Source organism: Lepus europaeus, chromosome 7 (genome assembly GCF_033115175.1).
Source record: "Lepus europaeus isolate LE1 chromosome 7, mLepTim1.pri, whole genome shotgun sequence".
Taxonomy (NCBI): domain Eukaryota; kingdom Metazoa; phylum Chordata; class Mammalia; order Lagomorpha; family Leporidae; genus Lepus; species Lepus europaeus.
This window is the reverse complement of record NC_084833.1, coordinates 110,692,997-110,713,533: the sequence shown is the minus strand read 5'-3', so window position 1 is coordinate 110,713,533 and position 20,537 is coordinate 110,692,997. Positions and strand designations below refer to the sequence as shown.

At 51.4% G+C, this 20,537-nt stretch overlaps 1 protein-coding gene across 1 annotated transcript in view; it reads right to left on the bottom strand.

Moving 5' to 3' along the window:
- UBASH3B (ubiquitin associated and SH3 domain containing B) overlaps positions 1-16,774 on the bottom strand; it is a 145,767-nt gene extending 128,993 nt beyond the window's left edge. Inside the window, exon 1 of the mRNA XM_062197224.1 lies at positions 16,591-16,774. Within this exon, the coding sequence (XP_062053208.1) occupies positions 16,591-16,718 (128 nt within the window). The 5' untranslated portion in view covers positions 16,719-16,774. The remainder of the gene's footprint in view (positions 1-16,590) is intronic.
- Positions 16,775-20,537: the final 3,763 nt, after the last annotated feature.

The window sequence follows — 20,537 nt, the reverse complement described above, 5'->3', positions numbered from 1 at the left end:
CCGAGTGTGGAGGAAGCCGCAGTGTGCCCTCAACATGGCATCGTCCCCACTGGACCTCAAATTCCCACCCGTAAATTCACACCAGTGTTCTCTCCAGAAGGTCACTGACGGCTGCTATGGGTAGAACTGAATTCTGTCTCCTAAAACCTCACAGACTGCAGCCCTGGCCCCCAAAACATGGGTATGTAGAGGCAGGGTTTTGGGAGGTAACCCCTGAAGGCGGGGTTCTCCTGATGACATCAATGCCCCTGTAAGAGACTAGAGTTCAAGCATGCTCTCTCCTTCTCTCTCTCCCCCTTGTGCAAGGTCACTGAGGAGGCAGCTATCTGCAAGTCAGGAAGGGAGACCTCACCAGGACCTGCTCCCTGCTACACCTTGATCTTGGAGTTCTCAGTCTCCAGGCTACGGTTGTTTAAGTTGCCTGTGTCTGGCATTTTGTTGTGGTTAAGGTACATTGGCCTGTTTCAGTTTCTTCCAAGAAACGTTTATTAAACTCACAAAGACAAGAACAAGACTGGTTTTGCTTACCATGGTCTCCCTAGCACAGAACACATGCATAGTGAGCGATAACAATGTGTTCATGGAGGGATGAGTGATTGGACTGAGCCTCCTGTGCAATAGGCACCACACAAAGTGCTACAGAACTAGAGAACACTAAGAAGTATCACTCTGTGGGATCACAGTCTAGAGTGGGAAACTCCCAGAGGAGAACTCTGATGGTGCCATACGACAAGTGCCCCCCCCCAAACGTATAGCAAAGTGCTGGGGCAACACACACACACAATGGACACAAGCATGTACACACACACACACCTACACACCTGCCTCCCGACGGGAGTGGAGAGAGGTGTGCAGAGAAATGAGAAATGGGTAAAGCAAACTGAGAAATATCCTCAAAAAGAGAAGATTTGGAAAAGATACACATAATTTCACCAAAGAGAAAAATGCACCTTCAAATGAGGGCATTCGATGATTCATGAATAAATTTGAGCAAGACCCACGGGTACTGAAAGTACAGGGAGTTGGGTAGTCAAAGTTGGCTGAGTCACACAGAAGGGCTTGGAGGTAGGAGGCAAGGTAGAGGAGGAGGGGCCAGAAAAGCAGGTGCAGGCCAGACTGAGATGAACTTTTGATGGACAGGGATCTCTGGAAACACAGGGGGGGAGCCGAAGTAGAAGATGATTCAATAGTGGAGAGCTGTTAGAATGTCTCTATTTTGAAATTTTAAATGAAATCTTCAAAGAGCTGTTAGGGTGAACTTGAAAGGAAAAAGACTCCAAAGGCAGATGAATTGGAGTACACTGGTACAGTCACTTCCAACATGGTTAAACCCTTTAATGTATCTGTCTTGCTCCTCTCATTTGTAAAATGGAAATACTACCTACTGCTTGCCCCAGAATAAAGACAAAAAATAAAACAACACGTAATAGATTGCAAGTTCTCATGTTCTATTTCTACTCAATTAAGAAGTTCAAGTGCACCAAAACTCCAAGGTGGTCCTTGGAAAACTGGAGAAAAAACTGCCCCTCTCCTACATGTATCCCCTTGTTTTGCCATCATCTACCATTTATGCGCCTATCTCCCCCCCTAATCTGAGATTCACTGGGGCCAGGTGGGGAGCCAGGTGGGCATCTGTTTATCTCTGGGGCCCAAGGGCTGAAGCAGTGCTCGGCTCATCAGATGTGGTCCTTGCAACTTTGGAAAACCAACTAGCACAGACATAGACAAGGCAGACATAAACTGTCTTAGACAAAGTCACAGGACACACCAGAGGCTGAGTTAGTTCTAAAACTCCGACCTCACAGTCCATTGATCTCATGAGGCCACATGGTCTCAGACCAAACACAACAGAGCCTCTGATCTCATCCCGTGACATCCACATTCCTCTGCCACCAAACACCGAGTCTCCCATGTCACCTTCTTCCTTTTCCAAAGTGGCATCCACTCTTTCGCACCGAAGAGCAGACACAACACTCAAAACAACTCTTGAAACACTTTCCTGCAGTGTGGTCTCTAAACACAGAAAACAGTAGCTGGCGCCGCTGCCAGGAACATCTGTTTGCCAGTCATGGTGCTAGAGCCCCGTATGTGTGCTTAAAGCCGTGATCCAGGAACAAAAATACAGCAGCAAAGCAGAAACGGAGACGGCCTCACTGCAGGGCTAATGCAAAGGACTCTGGAGGCAGGAAAACTCGGGTTAGCAGTGCAGCTCTGCCTCTTACGCATGGTGTGTGTAGAATGATCTTTTTGAGCCTCCATTTCCTCATTTGCAAAATGGGTTTATTCGGGCTAAGTGCATAGGTTTGCAGTGTAGAGTGAGGAAGGACACTGGGGCAGGTGTTGGGTGTAGCAGTTAATCCGCTACTTGGGATGCCCACATCCCACATCAGAGTGTCTGGGTTTCGATCTTGGCTCTGCTTCCAGTTCTTCACCTTCCTTCTTGTGGACGCCCTGGTAAGCAGCAGGTGATGGCTCAAGTACCTGGACACCTGCCACCCACATGGGAGACCTGGAGCGAATCCAAGAGCTCTGCTGGGTAACTGGGGAGTGAACCAGCGGATGGGAGCTCACTGTCTGCAATTCTCTCTCTCAAATCAATTAACTAAAATGAAATAAAAAAAAGATGTTTTGTGAGGGGCTCAGACTGGTGACTGGCACATAGAAGATGACTAAATGGTATTAGCTCCAAGGCTTTTGAGGACCTAATACGAACCCAGCTCCCTGGAGAAATTCACGATTCCTAAGTGGAGCTATTCACCAGTTCCACTGACATCTCTTACTGAGCACATAAAGTGTGACAATGTACTTGTTCATCTCTCTATATTTTTAATGTAAAATTTTATTTATATATTTTTAAAAACTTTTTCTTCTCTATCATACTGGAAGTGCCAACGTGGTAGAGGTAGTTCCTTATTCGTATTTGTCTCTTTCAATCATTGCATAGTACAGACCCAATACACGTGTGTTGAGAAAAGCAAAACAAACCCCTAGTAACAGACAATTAGTGGGAGGAGGAGAAAGCGCATCGGTCTACAGAGAGACTCCACCGTCTTGGCGGGCACCCAAGCAGAACGCCGAGAAAGGCTGAAGAAACACAAGACTTCCTTCTTCATCGTGATCTTCCTCCTTCTCTTTTAAAAAAGGAAAACTCCCTCCGTCAAAGAAGCAATTCCAGGGAAACCGAGATCAAACAAGGAAACAGCCTTGAACTCTCAAAAAAGCAGTGTTGCAATTTACATTCTCTCCATCATCAAAGCTGCAGCGACAACAGAAAGAGCATTGGCCCTTCTGGAATGTTCTATCGCAGGAGTTAAAGGCTGACTAAGGCGATTCCTCTTACTGCTGAACACTCCAGCCTTCTAACTCTATTACAGATACAAAGCCATTCTCATGAGCCCCCAGTGCCTGCGTTCCCACTCTCCTGCTTGACTTAGTTCCTTTTCTTTCTCCTTAGGGTACTGCTGTACCTTGGCTTGGTTACACTGGACTTGATGGCCATCTCCTTTGCTCTGGCCTCTCTGAGCCACCATTCCCAGGCCCAAAATCCTGGACTCGACTCACCGTCACATGCTCAGAGCCCAGCCAGAGGCTGACACACCAGTGGGGACCTGTTCAACAAACATGCTCAAGGTGCTCCTCTCCTGGGCCTGCAGTCCATCACCATGCATCCCTTTGGCCTTTTTGTGTGGACGATCCGGTTCCAACCCACCCTGGGAGTCTTGCACAAGGAAATAGCTAACCGGAGGCTGATCCACAAAGGGCACCCTCCAATGACAGCCTGGCTCCCCAGGCATTCCCCTTGTGTTCCCAACTCTTTTCTGGAATTTGTACCCCCCTTCCCAGGAGGCAGATCAGACAGCTCAGCTGCACTCCATCACAACCAGGGAGAGAAAACACGACCCCAGGAGGCAGGGCACATGTTGTTAGGCCACCGGTTTCCAAAAGTTGCTTTCCCACGTGAACCAGAAACTGAACCCACCTCCCAGTGATTGAACCACTGGATAAGAGTTCACAAAACAGGCCGGCGCCGCGGCTCAATAGGCTAATCCTCCGCCTAGCGGCGCCGGCACACCGGGTTCTACTCCCGGTCGGGGCACCGATCCTGTCCCGGTTGCCCCTCTTCCAGGCCAGCTCTCTGCTGTGGCCAGGGAGTGCAGTGGAGGATGGCCCAAGTGCTTGGGCCCTGCACCCCATGGGAGACCAGGAGAAGCACCTGGCTCCTGCCATCGGATCAGCATGGTGCGCCGGCCGCAGCGCGCCTACCGCGGCGGCCATTGGAGGGTGAACCAACGGCAAAAGGAAGACCTTTCTCTCTGTCTCTGTCTCTCACTGTCCACTCTGCCTGTCAAAAATAAAAAAAAAAATTAAAAAAAAAAAAAAGAGTTCACAAAACAAGCACCCCGTGTTCACATGACAGCCTTTCAGACATTAGAGGAGCACGATCCAGCCTCTCTCTCCATCTCAGCAGAGCATGTTCAAGTCATCTGTTTGCCTCCGTCTTCTCCAAGAGGTTGGGAGCTCCCAGCGCTCAGGATGGGTCTTACTCCTCTTTGTAGCTCCGCAACCTAGCACAATGCCCCAGTATGTGGCGCAAGGTCAATGCTTGGAAAGTTCTTGTTGATTGCACAGGACCCTCTTTCTGCCCCGCCCCCAACACCTCCTGATGTCCAGACTAAACATACGCAGCCCCACACTGCCTGATCTTAGAACAGCTCAGAGGCTCGTGCCCCAAAGTGCTGAAGATGGAAAGGGGACATTTAAAAAAAACAAAAAACAAAAAACCAAAACCCAAACAAAACAGCTTCCAAGGCTGAGATTTTTACCCTTGCAGCCTTCAGAGCCAGCTGCTCAGCTGAGAGCAACCTTCAGTGTTGACTCAGGGTCCCTGGAGAGTCATCTCATTTGGCCGTCTTCACCAGTCACGTACAACGCAGGCCAGCCTGCTGAGGCGGATACTGGTGACCAGCGCGTCTTCCCTTGCATGCCTGAATCCCTGCTCCACCGGTCTGGTAGGGCTGGCGGCCACAGACTACAACAGACAGCCACACTGGCCGCCTCCCTGCAGAGGCTGGCTGGATGAAGTGATACGGGGAGAGGCTGGGCGGGCCTGGCTGTCTCAGCCTTCCATGGGCGAGCTGTGATCTTCCAAGAGGAGGAAGATACACACATCAGACATTCTCCTTGATTCTGTTGCACAGAGCTCCAAGAGGCTCATCTTGATTGGTCGTCCGATTCTCAAGACCCTACCTAAAGCAGGCTCCCACAGTGCCCCTTGCCACCAGGCTGAAGTGTCTTAGGTCCTGGATCAGGACAGCCATAGCTCTGTGTACTTGGGAGGCCAAGCAGAAGGCTGTTCCAATTTTGCAATGAGGAACAGCCTTTCCGTATTCCTAAGCCAGCCACCCCCAACCCCAGCGGCCATCCCCCAGATGGTTTATCAGATCAACTGAAGGCTTATCAGATCAACTGAATACAACGTAAGTTGGGACTTCCTTGCGCAAGGTGGAGTAGGACAGACTGGAGTGCGTGACAAATCAGGACACATCCTGCCCAAGGACTCATTGAATCCACAGGAATAAGAACATGCTTCCTACTTCTTCCATGGAAGTTCATTTGCAGCAGGTGAGAGGCAGGGACTTGCAGTTCTGTGTCCATCTTCTCACAGCTGGGAGCCAACATGGGTAAGTGTATGTATTCACACATATAAACATTCACATACAGAGAGACTTCCAGAAGGGGAGATAACATCATTGAGATTCCAGACTGCCTCGCTAGAAAAAGCCAACCACATTTGCAGTTAGCTTGGCCCGGTAACAGACCAAACCAAAGGGAAAATTAAGTTGACCTTCTGACCCCCATTCTGTATAATCTAGGAACATCACGGCACATCTTTAGGCCTCAAGCTTCCTTTTCTTGTTATTCATCAAACTTTACTAAACTCCAGTTGGGTATTGGTATTATGGCTGCTGATGCACTGCCCGGGGCTTTTATCTTGGATCTACCGCTTACTGTGTGCTCTTGGGCAAGTTAAAAACTTCGTTTCAGTATTCTCACTTGTAAAAGGGATATAATAATAGTCCTTATCTCATCAGGTTGTTATGAGGAATAAACAAAATAATACACAGGTATAGTTTTTAAATATTATCTGGCATTCCTTCCATGAAGGTCAGCCAGGACTATGGGTACTCAGGATGATGGGACAGGAAAAGAGGAATTAGTTCAACAAAAGGGCAAATGAGGCAGGTCTAGTCAATCTGTTCTCTGAGAAATGTCACAGACTAAGGAGAGCTGAAGACCAAGTGCGCGCGCACACACACACACATACACATGTGGTGACAGAATAACAGTGCCCAAAGCTGTGCTTGTGTTAACCCCTGGAACCTGTGATTGTGCCACCTTCCACGAAAGGGACTTTGTAGATATGATGAAGCTGACCATCTTAAGCTGGGAAGATGCAGTCGGTTTCCTTAGAAAGCGTGAGGGCCGGTGCCATGGCTTAACAGGCTAATCCTCCGCCTTGCGGCGCCAGCACACCGGGTTCTAGTCCCGGTCGGGGCGCCGGATTCTATCCCAATTGCCCCTCTTTCAGGCCAGCTCTCTGCTATGGCCCGGGAGTGCAGTGGAGGATGGCCCAAGTGCTTGGGCCCTGCACCTGCATGGGAGACCAGGAGAAGCACCTGGCTCCTGGCTTTGCATCAGCGAGATGCGCCGGCCGCAGCGGCCATTGGAGGGTGAACCAACGGCAAAAAGGAAGACCTTTCTCTCTGTCTCTCTCTCACTATCCACTCTGCCTGTCAAAAAAAAAAAAAAAAGTGTGAGGCAGGTGGGTCAGAGACACAAAGGAGCTGTGAGGATGGAAGCAGAGGTAGCAGCAACATGCTTTGAAGATGGCAGAAGAGGCCACTAGCCGAGGAATGCAGGCAACTCCAGAAACTGGAAATGTCAAGGAGACAGGCTGTCTCCTGAGCCTGCAGAAAGAACTCAGCCCTATTGACACCCTGATGGAGCCCGTAATACCCACTTTGGATCTCTGGCCTTCCAAATGTAAGGGAATGGATTTGTGTTGAGTTGAGCCCTGGATTTGTAGTAATTGGTTGCAGCAACCATAGGAAACGACTCCATATGCCTTTGGCTATATTTGCTGTTCTTTCACAAAACTTCTTGTCTTTGCTAACTCATTCTGACTCACATTCCTACTTCCCAAAAAGAGACGAAGTGAAAATCTGAACTTCCAGAAGGAAGTCTTCTTAGGTGGCTCCTCACACTCCTCGCCCTGGTGGGACTGGCCTCTCAGAGACAATGAACTTGGAGAGGAACAGAGACTGAAACAGAACACCCCCCCCCCCCCGCCACTCCCAACTCAAAACCCACAGTCCACAGACTCTCGGGAGCAGCCTCAAAGTACCAGGACTCCACTACAAACAACAAAGATAACTTTGTGTGTGCATGGATTTTTATGACTTCATTTCTTTTATATGCATCGCCTCACTTTGATTCATCCAACCTATAGAAATAACTGGTTCAAATCTTCAGCTGTGAACTCAACTTTTTGTTTTTGGGTCCAGTTTTCTTTCCCATAGCAGAATATAACTTACTCTTGTCTTCATTGGCACGTGAGTGGGATAACTGAGGACCCCTCCAACATCTCTTCCATCACAGGGAGCAGTGGCTCTCCCCTCACCTCCCTGACTCCTTCCCACAGGTAGCCATTCCAACTGGCCTATCAGCAGGTGAGCTTTGTCTTCCATAGGCTGAGATGCAAACACATGTTCGGGAGTAGGAGAGCAACAGGGAAAGAGAAGACAGAGAAAGGGGCTTTTCCAGACAAGGATAAGCCCATTCTTTCAGAAAGCTGAGCCAGAACCTTGTTAGAAATCTGTTTCCTGGACAAGGGAGATAGTAGACTGATGTGGAAGAAAGAACTTGTGGTCTACACTGGGGGTCAGTAGACCCAAGTACTGGTTCTTTCTCAGCTTGGCTGGTAAATCTTTTTTTTTTAAGATTTATTTTAGCTATTTGAAAGGCAGAGTGATAGAGAGAAAGAAAGAGGGAGAGGGAGAGGGCTAGAGAGAGAGAGAGAGAGAGAGAGATCTTCTCTCTGCTGATTAACTCCCCTAGCAAGGGCTGCGCCAGTCCAAAGCCAGAACCCTGAGACTCCATCCAGGTTGCCACATGGGTGGCCGAGAAGGATTTCATATTTGGTATAGTTTTGGATTTTGGAACGTTTACATATACAAACTGAGATACAATGGAGATGAGAACCACATCTAAACAAAATGCATTTATGTGTCATGACACCTTATATGCATAGCCTGGAGGCAACTGTCCACACTTTCACTGCACCTGCTTTTTGACTGTGACTCATCACATGAAGCCAGGTATGGAATTTTCCCCTTGTGGCATTGAATCGACACTCAAAAACTTGCAGATTTTGGAGCAATCTGGACTTCAGGTTTTGGATTAGGGATGCTCAACCTGTACTATTAAATTGTTTGAACAGTCTGCTGGCTTCCCCCACCTCCTCCCTCTCACACTGAAGAGTATTGCTGCCATCTTCCTTGCACTTCAAGTAGAATTCAGAGCCCCATCTTGTCATGGTACCTTCCTCATCCTCTTATACAGATGCATCTTGTCTCTCGTCTACGGAATTTACCATAATTTGTAATAATTTTCTGTCTTCCACACTAGACTGCTGGATTCCCAGGGGCAGGGATTCTATCTCATTATTTTTGTGCTCCCAATTCCTTATGTAATAGGCTATAATACACATGTAAAGGGCTATAAATACAAGGAGTCTTCCAAAAGTCCAAGAAAATGCACATTATCTTTTAATTCCATTTTTTCCTATAACTTTTGGAAGTCCATGGTGAGGTGTCTATGTGCAAAAAAAAAAAAAAAAAAAAAGGCATTGCAGAATGAAGTTGTCCTGGGGCTTGTGCTGTGGTATAGCAGGAAAAGCTGCTGCCTGCAGTGCTAGCATCCCATATGGGCACCGGTTCGAGTCCTGGCTGCTCCACTTCCAATCCAGCTCTCTGCTACAACCTGGGAGAGCAGTGGAAGATGGCCCAAGTGCTTGGGTCCATGCACACATGTGGGAGACCCGTTGGAAGCTCCTGGCTCCTGGCTTTGGATCAGAACAGCCCTAGCCATTGCAGCCACTTGGGGAGTGAAGCAGTGGATGGAAGACTTGTCTCCCTACCCCCTGCCTCTCTGTAACTCTGCCTTTCAAATAAATAAATAAAATCTTTAAAAAAATAAAAAAGAAGGAAATTGTCCTGCAGAAGGTGACCAAGAACTCTGGGCAGATCACTTTGTGTATTCTTAGGTGACCTGGGGACAATCCCCTTTGCCTTGCTTGCTTCACAGGTGAGCCTCATAAGGACAAGGGAGAAAAGACAAGAAAACAGAAGACAGGAGGAGAGAGGAGAGTAAGAGAAGAGGCAGGGTGGAGAGGGGAGAGGAGGAGTAGCCAACTCGATCTGGTTCAAATCCGGTGTCAAATCTGGGTAAAACTGCGTGAGGAACAAAGAGGAGAAAGGCTGAGCAGGCAGGCAGGCAACCCCGGGAGAGGCTGATGAGGAAATGGGCTGCCCCGGCTGTGAGCGCCAGCAGCCCGGCATGGCTCTGCGTATGCTGGTGTGTGTTTTCACAAACCGTACGTGAAAGCAGCCATGGAAGCAGCCTTCTCTCCTACTCTAAGTGCTTCCTACCCAAGATAAAAGAATAAACATTTAGAGAGCGAAGGCTCTCAGTAAACATTTTAATACAGGGCACAGTCAACACGGAAGTAGGATTCTAAACACTCCTGCCACCTGATTCACGGACTAGGCTCATCCAACAACACTGGAGAGACGTCGGAGACGTGGGGCCGCCTCTGGCCATCTGTGCTGTCAGCTTCCCCTTGGCATGTTCCGAACTGGACTGCTGTGAGCGGCTCTGCTGCTGATTCTTTCAGCTTCCCACTCTGTGTGGGAACAGCCCTGCTCCTGGTAGAGTTCACGGTCACAGTCACTTAATGTTTATGCTTCCACAGGGGCAGGGAACACAACGGGAAGTGTTACACAAACAGCTGGCGACTCCACAGAAGGGAAGATGTCCCTTTAATTAAAAAGGTGCCCCCGAGCGATTTATTTACTCCAGCTGCTGGGCTCAAGGCATGACCCTCCTCTCTTATTGAGCCAGCATTTTGGCTGTGTTTTGCAAGAAAGCACATTATATAACAATTTGATAATTACACTAACGCATACTAGTTAAAGGACTCCCCACCATTGCAATTGCCTTGTGTCTTTCTTTCCATTTATTTACTCCTTAGAATATCAACAATCCTAAAGAGTTTCCTTTCAAGAGAGAAGATTCTGGCAATAAAGCACTGTGGAAAATCAAAACAAAAAAGCTCAATGCTCTGGAACAGAAAAGCACATACGAGGTAGAGAAAACACAGCCTTGTGTTGCTTAGAAACACTTGTCCATGTCAGCCTGCGGTCACCGAAATCCCAAGAGATCTCACATGTGGATGGCTTCACCCCCTTTACAGATGGAGTCACTGAGGCCTGGTAAGGCAAAGGATGTGTGTGAGTCCAAACAGCCAACAGGTGAGACAAGAGTGAGAGCACAAAGCCAGGGGCCAACAGGTCAACCTAATTTGTTTTCCTAATGTGCGCACTACCGCTGGGCTACCTGTGGGGTATGACAGGGCCCAGAGCCGGCAGACACTCTGGAAAGCTCTGGCAGAGGCAGGCCCGCTACTCCGAGGGCCACTGCAAAGGCCGTGCAGCCAGCTCGAGTGAGGAGCACACTTCAGAGTGCCAGGTGGTGCAAGCTGACCTTTGTGTGTCCCTCCTAAGGACTGCACAGAATTCGGCAACATGCAGTACACACAGTCAAGTTCAATTTCTGAACGTTCATCTAGGACACTTTGCCACAGGCAGCATCCTCATAAATGGTGGGTAGCAAAGGGCAGGACGGTGACGTCACCAGGAAAATGGAGGTGTTACCTTGACAGAGTAAGAGAACCAGGTAACCTGTGCACAGAACCCTGGCAGAGGCTCACATGGGGAACGAGAGCAGTTAATGAAAGAATCTTGTCAGTTTCTGGCTGCCCGAGTGGAAGGACGGCCTGCTACACACACACAGGTGCCTGCTGGGGTGGGAGAGGGGCAGATAGCACTCCCATGCTGTGACCAGCTGGAGAGAAGTTGGCAGGAGGCACAGGATGCCCGAGGTTTGCGGCCACTCAGAAAGCAAAACCTTTAGCTCTGAGAATCACTGTGCACTCACGGAAAGGCAGCTGGAGTTGGGGGTGGCTGAGGGCAGAGGCATGGTGGTGACAAAAACCACAGGACAAAGCCATAGGCAGGGTGCCTTATTCTCTTCACTCTCTGTGAAATTTAATCTTCTGAACCTCAATTTCCTTGTGAAATTATCAGTGTCTGAGCCTTGATAGTGATGATGTGTGTGGATCTGCTTCATCATTGTTAAGGTGGTATAGAGTCCCAAGGTGTTAGAATCGAGAGCGTCATGGACTCTTCATGGAACGTGTGTGTAAAGGGTTATAATCATGCTACGAGCACATTTGGATACCTCCAGGTCTACTCAACAAGAAACAGACCAACTGCTGGTGTGTGCAAGATGAGTCTTGAAAATATTATACTGAAGGGAAGATTCCAGGAATGAGTATGCACAGTGTGATTCCACTTGCATGAAGCCTAGAAGATGCAAACAATTCTAAAGGCTGAGGGTAGTGAGAGGACTGGCTGCCCCAGGACACGGGGGACTTTCGGGGGCAATGGGTGTGCTGTGTCTTGTAGGGGTGTTGATATGGGTGCACTCATTTGGCCAAATGCATCAGCCTTTTGGTTTGGTTTATTGTACCTAAGAGATACCTTGATCAAATTAAAAAGAAAGTATGCCAAAGTTTTTCCTTTTACTCCAGGAACTCCATGTAGCCTAGAACATTCAATGGCCTTGCCTGAGGCTATTAGGTCAACACGGCCCCCACCGTGACCACCGGCAGCTCCCTGAGTTCCTGTAAGATGTAAGGCTCCTCATCTTTAAAATGGGGTGTGTATCGTGTGTGATTTACCTCATGAGGCTGCTGGGTTGCCCAACAGAAATCTCCAGTGCAGGCACATGTGTGTGTGATAACACACAGCGGTAAGGGAATGTTGGGTGGGCATATGGTCACACTGGGCAGCCTGGAGACATCCTTGCCCTGTCCACCTTGACAGAGCCCCTGAACTCCAAGCAGACCCGAAGTCGTCATCTCCTTCTATTCAATGCCCCTGGGAAAGCAGCTAAATGCCCCAGGATAGAGTCAGTGACATTTCAGGGATGCTCGATGGACCAGGTACTCTTAGAGGATCCAATGTCAACCAACAGGCAGGCTGGAGAAAGTCAGAGAAACTAGATACTTTAATTCACCGGCACTGCATGACGCTTCTCGGCTCCCTGTGCGGCCAGCTCGGAGCTGCTTTTATCTTTGGGCAGTGAGGCATAGCTAATACAGCTTACTTACTGCCCAAAGCCAAGTTGAAGGTGCTTAGTCCAGCTTTTTCTTTCTGCCACTGCCTTGCTGTTTAACTAGACATTGTTTAAGTAGTCTCCGTAGAAACAAAGGATAATCCAATCGTTACATAAATCCTCAGCAGATACCTCAACCGCCACCCTACCTCCTTCCTTTTCTCCCAATCTAACACAATAACGCCATAATAATAGCTTGTGTCCGGATTCTATTTTTAACTGCCAAGTCCGTTCCAGTCCATTATCTCATTTTGTCTTTGCAGAGCCTTGCGAGCTAACGGCACACACACTGCATGCATGAAAGGTGATCAGGATACCGAGGAAAAAGGGGCACAAGGGAAGACTCACCAGCGGCAAGCATCAGTCAGAAGCTGGACCGGAACTTTTCTATCTGATGCCTAACAGGTCCTTTGCCAAGATGATTATCTCTCAATCACCAGGAAATATTCGAAAGCCACTGGCTGTGGACAAAGAAACCTCCAGCCAAAGGTGATCATGAGTAATGAAAACTATTGTTAAAGGTCACGTTCTATCAGCAAGGCCTTTCACATTCAATTACTCAGTGCCTTGCTCCAAGTCACAGTCGGCCCCAAGGGAGATGCTCTCTCCTCTAGAAACCACAGAGGTCCTGAGAGGGAGGTTAGGGCGCCCAAGTGCAATCGCAAAGCAGCAGCTCCTTAACAGGGATCCGGTGATGCCTTCCAAGGGGGCTATGCAGCCTCTCCCCTGGCTCCCCAGGCCTTCGCCCAGCACACACGCATGCTTCCTTCTTTCTGACCAACCTCAAGAGCCTTCAGTTTGAGCCTTCTGGAACAGGGAAGTGCTAACAGGCACTGAAGAGAAAAGGGAAGGGATAGGCCATCTGGGAAACTTTGAAGCTTCCTTCCCGTTACGCCCTTAACACCTCCTTACCTTGGGTTTGCACACTGTCACAGACACACATCATAAAATCGCCACTTCTCAGTTCTCCACGTGCCAGTTTCCTCTACAGCAATGTCTAAGGTGGACCAAGTTCCTCTGGTGAGATGAAAAGAAAGCTCAGCCCAGCTCGGGGGCGTAATGAGCTCCACAGCACACACCCTGAGGTCACCCTGCCTGAGCTCAGCCTTGCACACCTGTGCATTTAACTCTGTCAGGCACTTAGCAAGCACGCACTCATTCATCATGTTCCCTGCAGAGGGTGGCAGCAAGGCCCTCGGGGTGGGTAAGTGACTCGGCCGAGATCATACACAGCACAGCACAGCACAGCAGGACCTCGATGGTCTCGGCCCCCTGTGCTGGCCCACCCAGAGCCCGGGCACGTGCTCCCTTGGTGCTGCCACACAACACTGGAACACTGGACCCAGTGACAACACAGGGGGAACCAGAGCCATCAGCCCTGGCTACTGCTTTTGTCTTCAAAGGGCAGTGTTTGAGACATCACATCCAAGGCTGCCTGAAGTCCGGAGACCATCCACGCTCTTTCCTGCTTTGGATTTTTAATCATGCTCCTCGATCCTCTGGGCTCCACAGAAGCTAAGCCTGATGCTCCTGCTCTTTTTCTTCTGTCTCTCTCCCAAATGAAGTTAAAAGCCTGCCCCCTGAGACGTCTGCTGACCTCTCTTGTTAGTGACCCGAGTTACCAAGGGGAAGACTGCCCGCATCCGCCTGTCTGGGTTACGGTACAGGACAGGCAAGCCTGTGCAGACCTTTAGCAGACCAGAGACCATGTGTGAGCTCCAAGGGCTTGACCCTAGGAGGCACAGAATCTACGGCAGACTGAGCAGCAAACCCCACCACCCCCTTACCCAGCCTGCTCTGTAATAGCCTCAACAGTAGCCATGTGATAGACTAAATAATGACGCCCCCAAATGTCAATGCCCTCATCCCTAGAATCTGTGGATGCCCAGGCAGATGGTTAAAAAGGGAGAGGGGGAGATTTTTTGCAGACATGATTAAGTTAGGGATTTTGAGATGGGGGATGACCCTGGGTTACCTGAGCGAGCCCCAAGTACCATCACATGAGCGCTTCTATGTGAGATGCAGAGGGAGAATGGACAAAGAGAAGACACCATGGTCACAAAGGCAGAGATAGGAAGGAGGTGACCGCAAGCCAGAGAGTGCTGGCAGCCACCAGAAGCTGGAAGAGGCACCAAAGGACCATCCCCTAGGGCCTCTGGAGGGTGCATGGCCCTGCTACGACCTTGATTTCAGCTCAGAGACCCTGATTTTGGACTTGTGGCTTCTAGACTTGAGGGGTAATAAATCAATTGTTCTAAGCTGCCCGGTTTGTGCTACAGCAGCCACAGGAGAGGAACCGTGAGCTAATACTTGATGTCTGCCCACTATGTGCCAGGAATGGCTCTATGTTTTTCACCTGCATTGGGAAATTTACACTGTGGCCTGAGATGTAGGGCCTGGGCTGTACAGACACAAAGCCTGGGTTTGAATCCCAGTGTGACTGCTTGCTGTTGTGACCTTGGACAAGTTAGGAAACCTAAGCCTCGGTTTTCCAATTCATAATATGAGCATATAGTTATCCTCTTTCTCATTGGATTGCTAGGAGGATCAAGTGGGTGATAAAGTATTCAGAACTGTATACAGTAATTACTCAACCAATGCTAGCTACTAGGGGACCTCTGGCATGCAGCAAGCCAAAATTAGGCCATTATGCTCAGCTGTCAGTCCTCTTGGATTTGGGGTGTGAGGGAGATGTCCCCGAAAACCCATCCCAAGAGCCAGCATGGCAGTCAGAGGCGGGTCCGCTAAGTATTTCTTCCCACAATTAAGCAATCTCTGTCCTTAATGCTGGCCTCGGTTCAGAAAAGGCAGATGCCTGGGACTACGCTAATTCCAGCCTCTTCAGATCCTATCTCCAGTTCTTAAAGAGAGCCAGGCACACTGACATCCTTAGGACGACTCTGAACTCGCAGCATCTGCACCTGACACACCCTACACAGCCTCCGCCTCTTCCCTCCGTAATCCCGGCATCGGGAACTGGAGCCCTGGTGCTTGGAAGCCAGGGACAGCAAGAAACCATCACGCGGTGACCCTGCAAAGCCACGGCACCCTGTCCCAGCAGGCCGGGGGCACTGAGTAGAGCCAAGAGATTCACCCAGGGGCAGAGCTGTCACCTGAAAAGGACCAGGAGGCAAAGAAGAAGGACTCTGGGTTTCCCCCGGCCTTTCCTGATAAAGTTTGTCCAACTCTTCTGTCCGGTGACGTCATTCAAAGAAGCAGCGCTCTGCGGGGGCCCACTTCAGAGACGTGCACAGGGTTAGGCCACAAGACAGGGGCCTGAGCACCCCGCCTCTCTTAGGCAGGGTGCTGGAGGCCCAGGCTTCCGCTGACCGGCCTAGGAAGACCCCTGCTGCTGCTGCTGCTGCTGCCAGAGCTGGCAAGCAGGCCTCTCTCGGCAGGCTGCGGAGGCGGCCACCTGCGCGCTCTCCCTTCCCCATCCCACCCTCCCGGAGCGAGAAGGGCGGAGGAGGGCCGCTGTCTGCTCACTCGCAGGCACCCACAGATTTCGGCACTGCAGTCACTACTGAGGACACGCCGGGTCCTCCCCAGCACGGAGCACGCGGCAACACCCACGCTCCCGCTCCGCCTCTTCGGGAGCTACACCGAGCCGCCTAGCGACCTCGCAGCTGGAAGCGGGCGGCGGTGGGGGCGCCGGCCTCCCTGCCCCGCAGTGCCTCGCCTTTTCCCGGCCACCGGCGCATCCCAAGTCAGCCCAAGTAGCCCGTGGGGCCCCGCCTCCCAGGGCTCGGAGCAGGGGACCTCGAGGTGCGCCACAGGGAGCCTCCTAGCGCCCTCCGCGGGGATCTGGCGCCCGGGGACTCGAACCCGCGGCCCTCGGCTTCCTAGCTTTAGGCTCCCAGCTCAAGCCCCCAAACCAGCAAGCCCGCGCAGCGCCGCGCCCACCCTGCGGCCGGGGAGTAGCGGGGTCCCGGGCGGCGGCGGGGGGGGGGGGGGGGGTTCAGCGCGTCCATCCTGCGCCCAGCAGGTCGCGGGCAGCCCGCACCGGGCACCCGGCGGCCAGGCGAGCCGGAGCGAAGCCGCGGGCGGGAGGGGCGCGGGGCGGTCACTTACGCGCGCGCTCGGGGGAACCCCATGGAGAGCAGCACGTCGAGCGCCGACCCGTGCTTGATGGTGCCGGGGCGCTGCTGGCGGTTCCTCCGCGGGGTGACTTTGCTGTACAGCTCCTCTCTCGCAGCCATGCCGAGCGCGCTGAGGTGGCCGTGCCGAGCCAGGACTCAGCGGCCGGCCATCGCGGGAAGGCGCCGGGCCGGACGGGCCGGGGAAGCGGAGGGCGCGGGCTGGAGCCGGGGGCCCGGGAGGGGACTCGGGTACCCCGCGGCGGCGGCGGCGGCGGCGGGGGCGGCGCTCCGAGCCTCCCCGGGGTCGAGACTGACGCTTCCTGGTGAGGCCACCGGAGCCCGGCGCCGGTGAGCAGCCTCTGTGGCACCGGCCGTCAGCGCCCCGGGCCCCCCCGGGCGCCCCCGACGCAATGCCAGCAGCGGCCCTCTCTCCTCCGCCCCCTTCCTTCTCCGCTCCTAGCAGTCCGGGAATTTGCAATGAGTAATTTTTGAATGGATCAAAAAGGAAAAGGAGCCTTGTGGGCTGGCCCTGGCTTGCTGTGCCGGGCCCCGCCCCTCTCTTAAAGCGGCAGCGCGGCCGGAGGTGGCTCCCTCCCGCCGCCGGCTGCGTCGCGCAGCTTCTGGGCGGGGGATCCCGACCCGCGCCGGCCCCCGTGCGTGGAGGCTCCCGAGAGCCACCCCTGGCGCCCCGGGTCTCAGCCGGGCCCCAAGACTCCACATCAACCCATTTCAAGGGTATGTGGTTCTAGATGGGATTAACCCTGGAAATGGTGATGGCATTCATGGACCAAAAAAGCCCCAATACGAGGTTTTGCTTCCGAAAGATCCTGAAAAACCTGCTGGTTGTTGGGGTTGTGGGAGGGCGAGTTCCCCTCAGCCGGCCAAGGGGTTGCACTGCAGACGCACTTGGCTGTCCACGGCTGGCTGTGGCCCGTGACTGCCTAGTCACTTAAGGGGAAATGCGGGACCCCGAGGGGGAAGGAGAAGGGGGAGGAAGGAGAGGGAGGACACTCTAATCCGAAGAGATGTTCTTTGAAATGCGCCGGTCTTCGCTAGGGAATGAGGGCCCCCGTCAAGAAAAGGAGTCAAAGAAACCACAGGTGAATTGCATCCTAGGGTGGGCAAAACTAGTTCCACCTGGAAGAAGGTGGCCAGTCCTCTCCGTACTGATGCGCAGCGTGGCTGGAGGACGTTAAAGCCCTGTCGTTTTGACAGTCATTGTCCTCTATCAGGACCAGGGCTCCACCTGACACAGTGAAAGAGACACAGAGTCCACTCTAGTTCATCCTCCTGTTGTTGTTGTTGTTTTAGTAACGATAGCATAATAATGAAACCTAATGTTTGCCGTGCCCTTGTATATGCCAGTCATTGTACAAAACATACTTAATGCAAGAACTGATTGAAATTTTAGTGACCCTGTGGGTTGTGTGCTTTCATTATCCCTGTTCTGTAGATGAGAAAATTCAGCTCAGAGAGGAGGAAGAAGATGACGGAGGTGGGGAGTTTTGACCACTGTGCTGGGCTACAGCTTTTGACCACTGTAGTTGCCTTGGCCAATCCACCTGTCCCCTCGACAACAGAATTTCCTCATCTGTAGGGATTGTGGTGACCTGGGCTTGCACACACTAGGTTCTCCAGAAATGTCAGCCCTACCCATTCCCTGCCTGGAGGTGGGGGAGAGCCAGTGACCGGCACTCCTGGAGTCCTTTTTTGGTATCACTTTACAAGGTATCTCAAGGTTTTACCAGGAGAAATGATACTGCTTAATTTCCCAAGCTTCCGGATTTGGCTTTCTACAAAATTTCCAGGAGCTTTAGAAGGGCGAGATAATTCAGCTGCAGCTTAAGCAACGGTGTGCATGAGTCTGCCTCCTACTATGTAAAGCACGAGGGAAAGTTCATACTTCCTGACTGGGAGTGTCTTCCAGCCTGGGGGCCGGCTAGGGGGCCAGGGGACTGTCCTGGAGACCTTGCAGAATGCTTTTCCAGAGCTTAGAGCAAAGAGGCAGGACCAGACTGGGAAAACCATCACCCCTAGACACACTGTTCAGGATGTGATTAGCGAAGCGTGTTGGACCTCACCCAGTATTCCGATTCTTTTTCCAAATACAAGGATGAGAGTCAAGTGATCTGGATCCCGGTCAACAGAAAATAATGTCTGTGGAAGCATTACACAACTAATAACTCAAGTTTATTGAGCACTTACTATATGCTGGTGCTGTTCTCAGCATCATACACACGTAACTCATTGAATTCTTTGGGAAGGCTATGAAGCACGTGCTACCCTATTATCAGCCACTTCACAAAGGAAGATGCTGAAGCAGACAGAGGCCACGTATCTTACCCAAGAGCTCACGGGTAGTAAGTGTCCAAGCCAGGATCTGAACTTTAAACATCTGGCCAAACACCACTTTTATAGCGAAAAAGAGGTTGTCAACCTTTAAGACAACTCATTGCAGATGCTATTTTGACTTCTCCTATGCCCCTCGATGCAGAATTGCTGGATCTCTATTTCTCCAGGAGATTGAATTAACTGTCTTTCTTCTTGCCGCGGGCAAACTGGGAGGTACAGGAAATGATGAATATAAAAATAGTTTTAGGTAGCCTGAAAGTAGCGCTATGGAAAAGCAGGCATCTTCCATGCACACTGTTTTGTCTGGGGCTTTTTTACAGAAATCCCAGCTTGGCTTCCTCGCCCTCTTTTAGCTCCGTGCCAGCCTTTGTTGTCTTTGGGACGGCTGCCATTTGCTCTGCGCCAGGTCGAGGGGCTGGCAATTAAGATGCATTGGGCTTTAGTCGTATGGGCTTTGAAAGGCTAGGGGATGTTTTGTAAAGGTGCGTATTGTTGCATTGCAAAGAGAGAAGAGGAATGGCTGCATAGGACAGTGTATCTTATAGCACAGTGGGGCTGGGGCAGGCAGGAGGAGGGCCTTGCCTAGTAACAGAGCTGACCACATTAGCATTAAGCTGCACCCTCAGAAGGAAAGACAAGCTGTCACGTCCCCGTGCCCAGTCATGTCAGAATCCACCCTGGAACACAAAGCTCTTTGTGTTTGCGTGAGCCCTGTGTGGCTCCAGCCCGCAGGCTCTGGCCACTTGCGTGGTATGGTAGCCCTTCTGAAGCGGCCACAGGGATGCCAGCGTGGGCCCAGTCGACGCGTGCCCTGTGTCTTTTCCCTTCCCTTCTCTCTGTCCTGGAGGAAAGGTGAAGTGACGGCGTGATCGGGATGTCAAGCCTGCAGGACGCCTCTGCTCCCAGGGCTGGGGGTTGCCTTGGTGAATGAAGGCACTTTCAGCCTCGCACTTCTAGCACATTCTTTCGTTGCCAGATTTGGAAACCGTGTGCTGCCCCTTGGTGGGTCTCAACTTCTTCACCTGCCAAGGGAGGGCTTCTCCTGGGCTGGGGACCCCTAGGACTTTGTTGGAGGACTCTCAGGAGCTCTTTGGGGGTGAGAGTTGGGGTTCCCCGCCAGAGGATTGTGAGGTACAGCTTGACACCTCTTTTCTTTCAGAGCAAGTGCAGCTTCCCCACCTTACAGTTGGGTGTTCTATGTAAGGCTTTCTGTGGGCAAGGGTTTGGAGAATGTTCAAAATGTGTATTAGGGCGTGGGCAGTTAGCTTAGGGGTTAGGGCACTCCTTTCCCATACCAGAGTGCCTGGGAGCGAGATCTGGCTCCAGCTCCCTGCTAATGCAGACCCTGGGAGACAGTAGGTGATGGCCCATGGAACTGAGCTCCTGCCCCCCATGTAGGAGACCTGGACTGAGGTCCTGGCTCCTGGCTTTGGCCTGGCTCAGCCTCAGCCATCTGAGGCAAGAACCAGTGTGTGAGAGCTCTCTTTTTCTATCTACCTCTCTCTCTCTGACTCCCTGCCTTTCAAATAAAGCAAACAACAGCAAATCTAGTTTTGTGGGGGAAAAAATTGAAAACCACAGAATGAG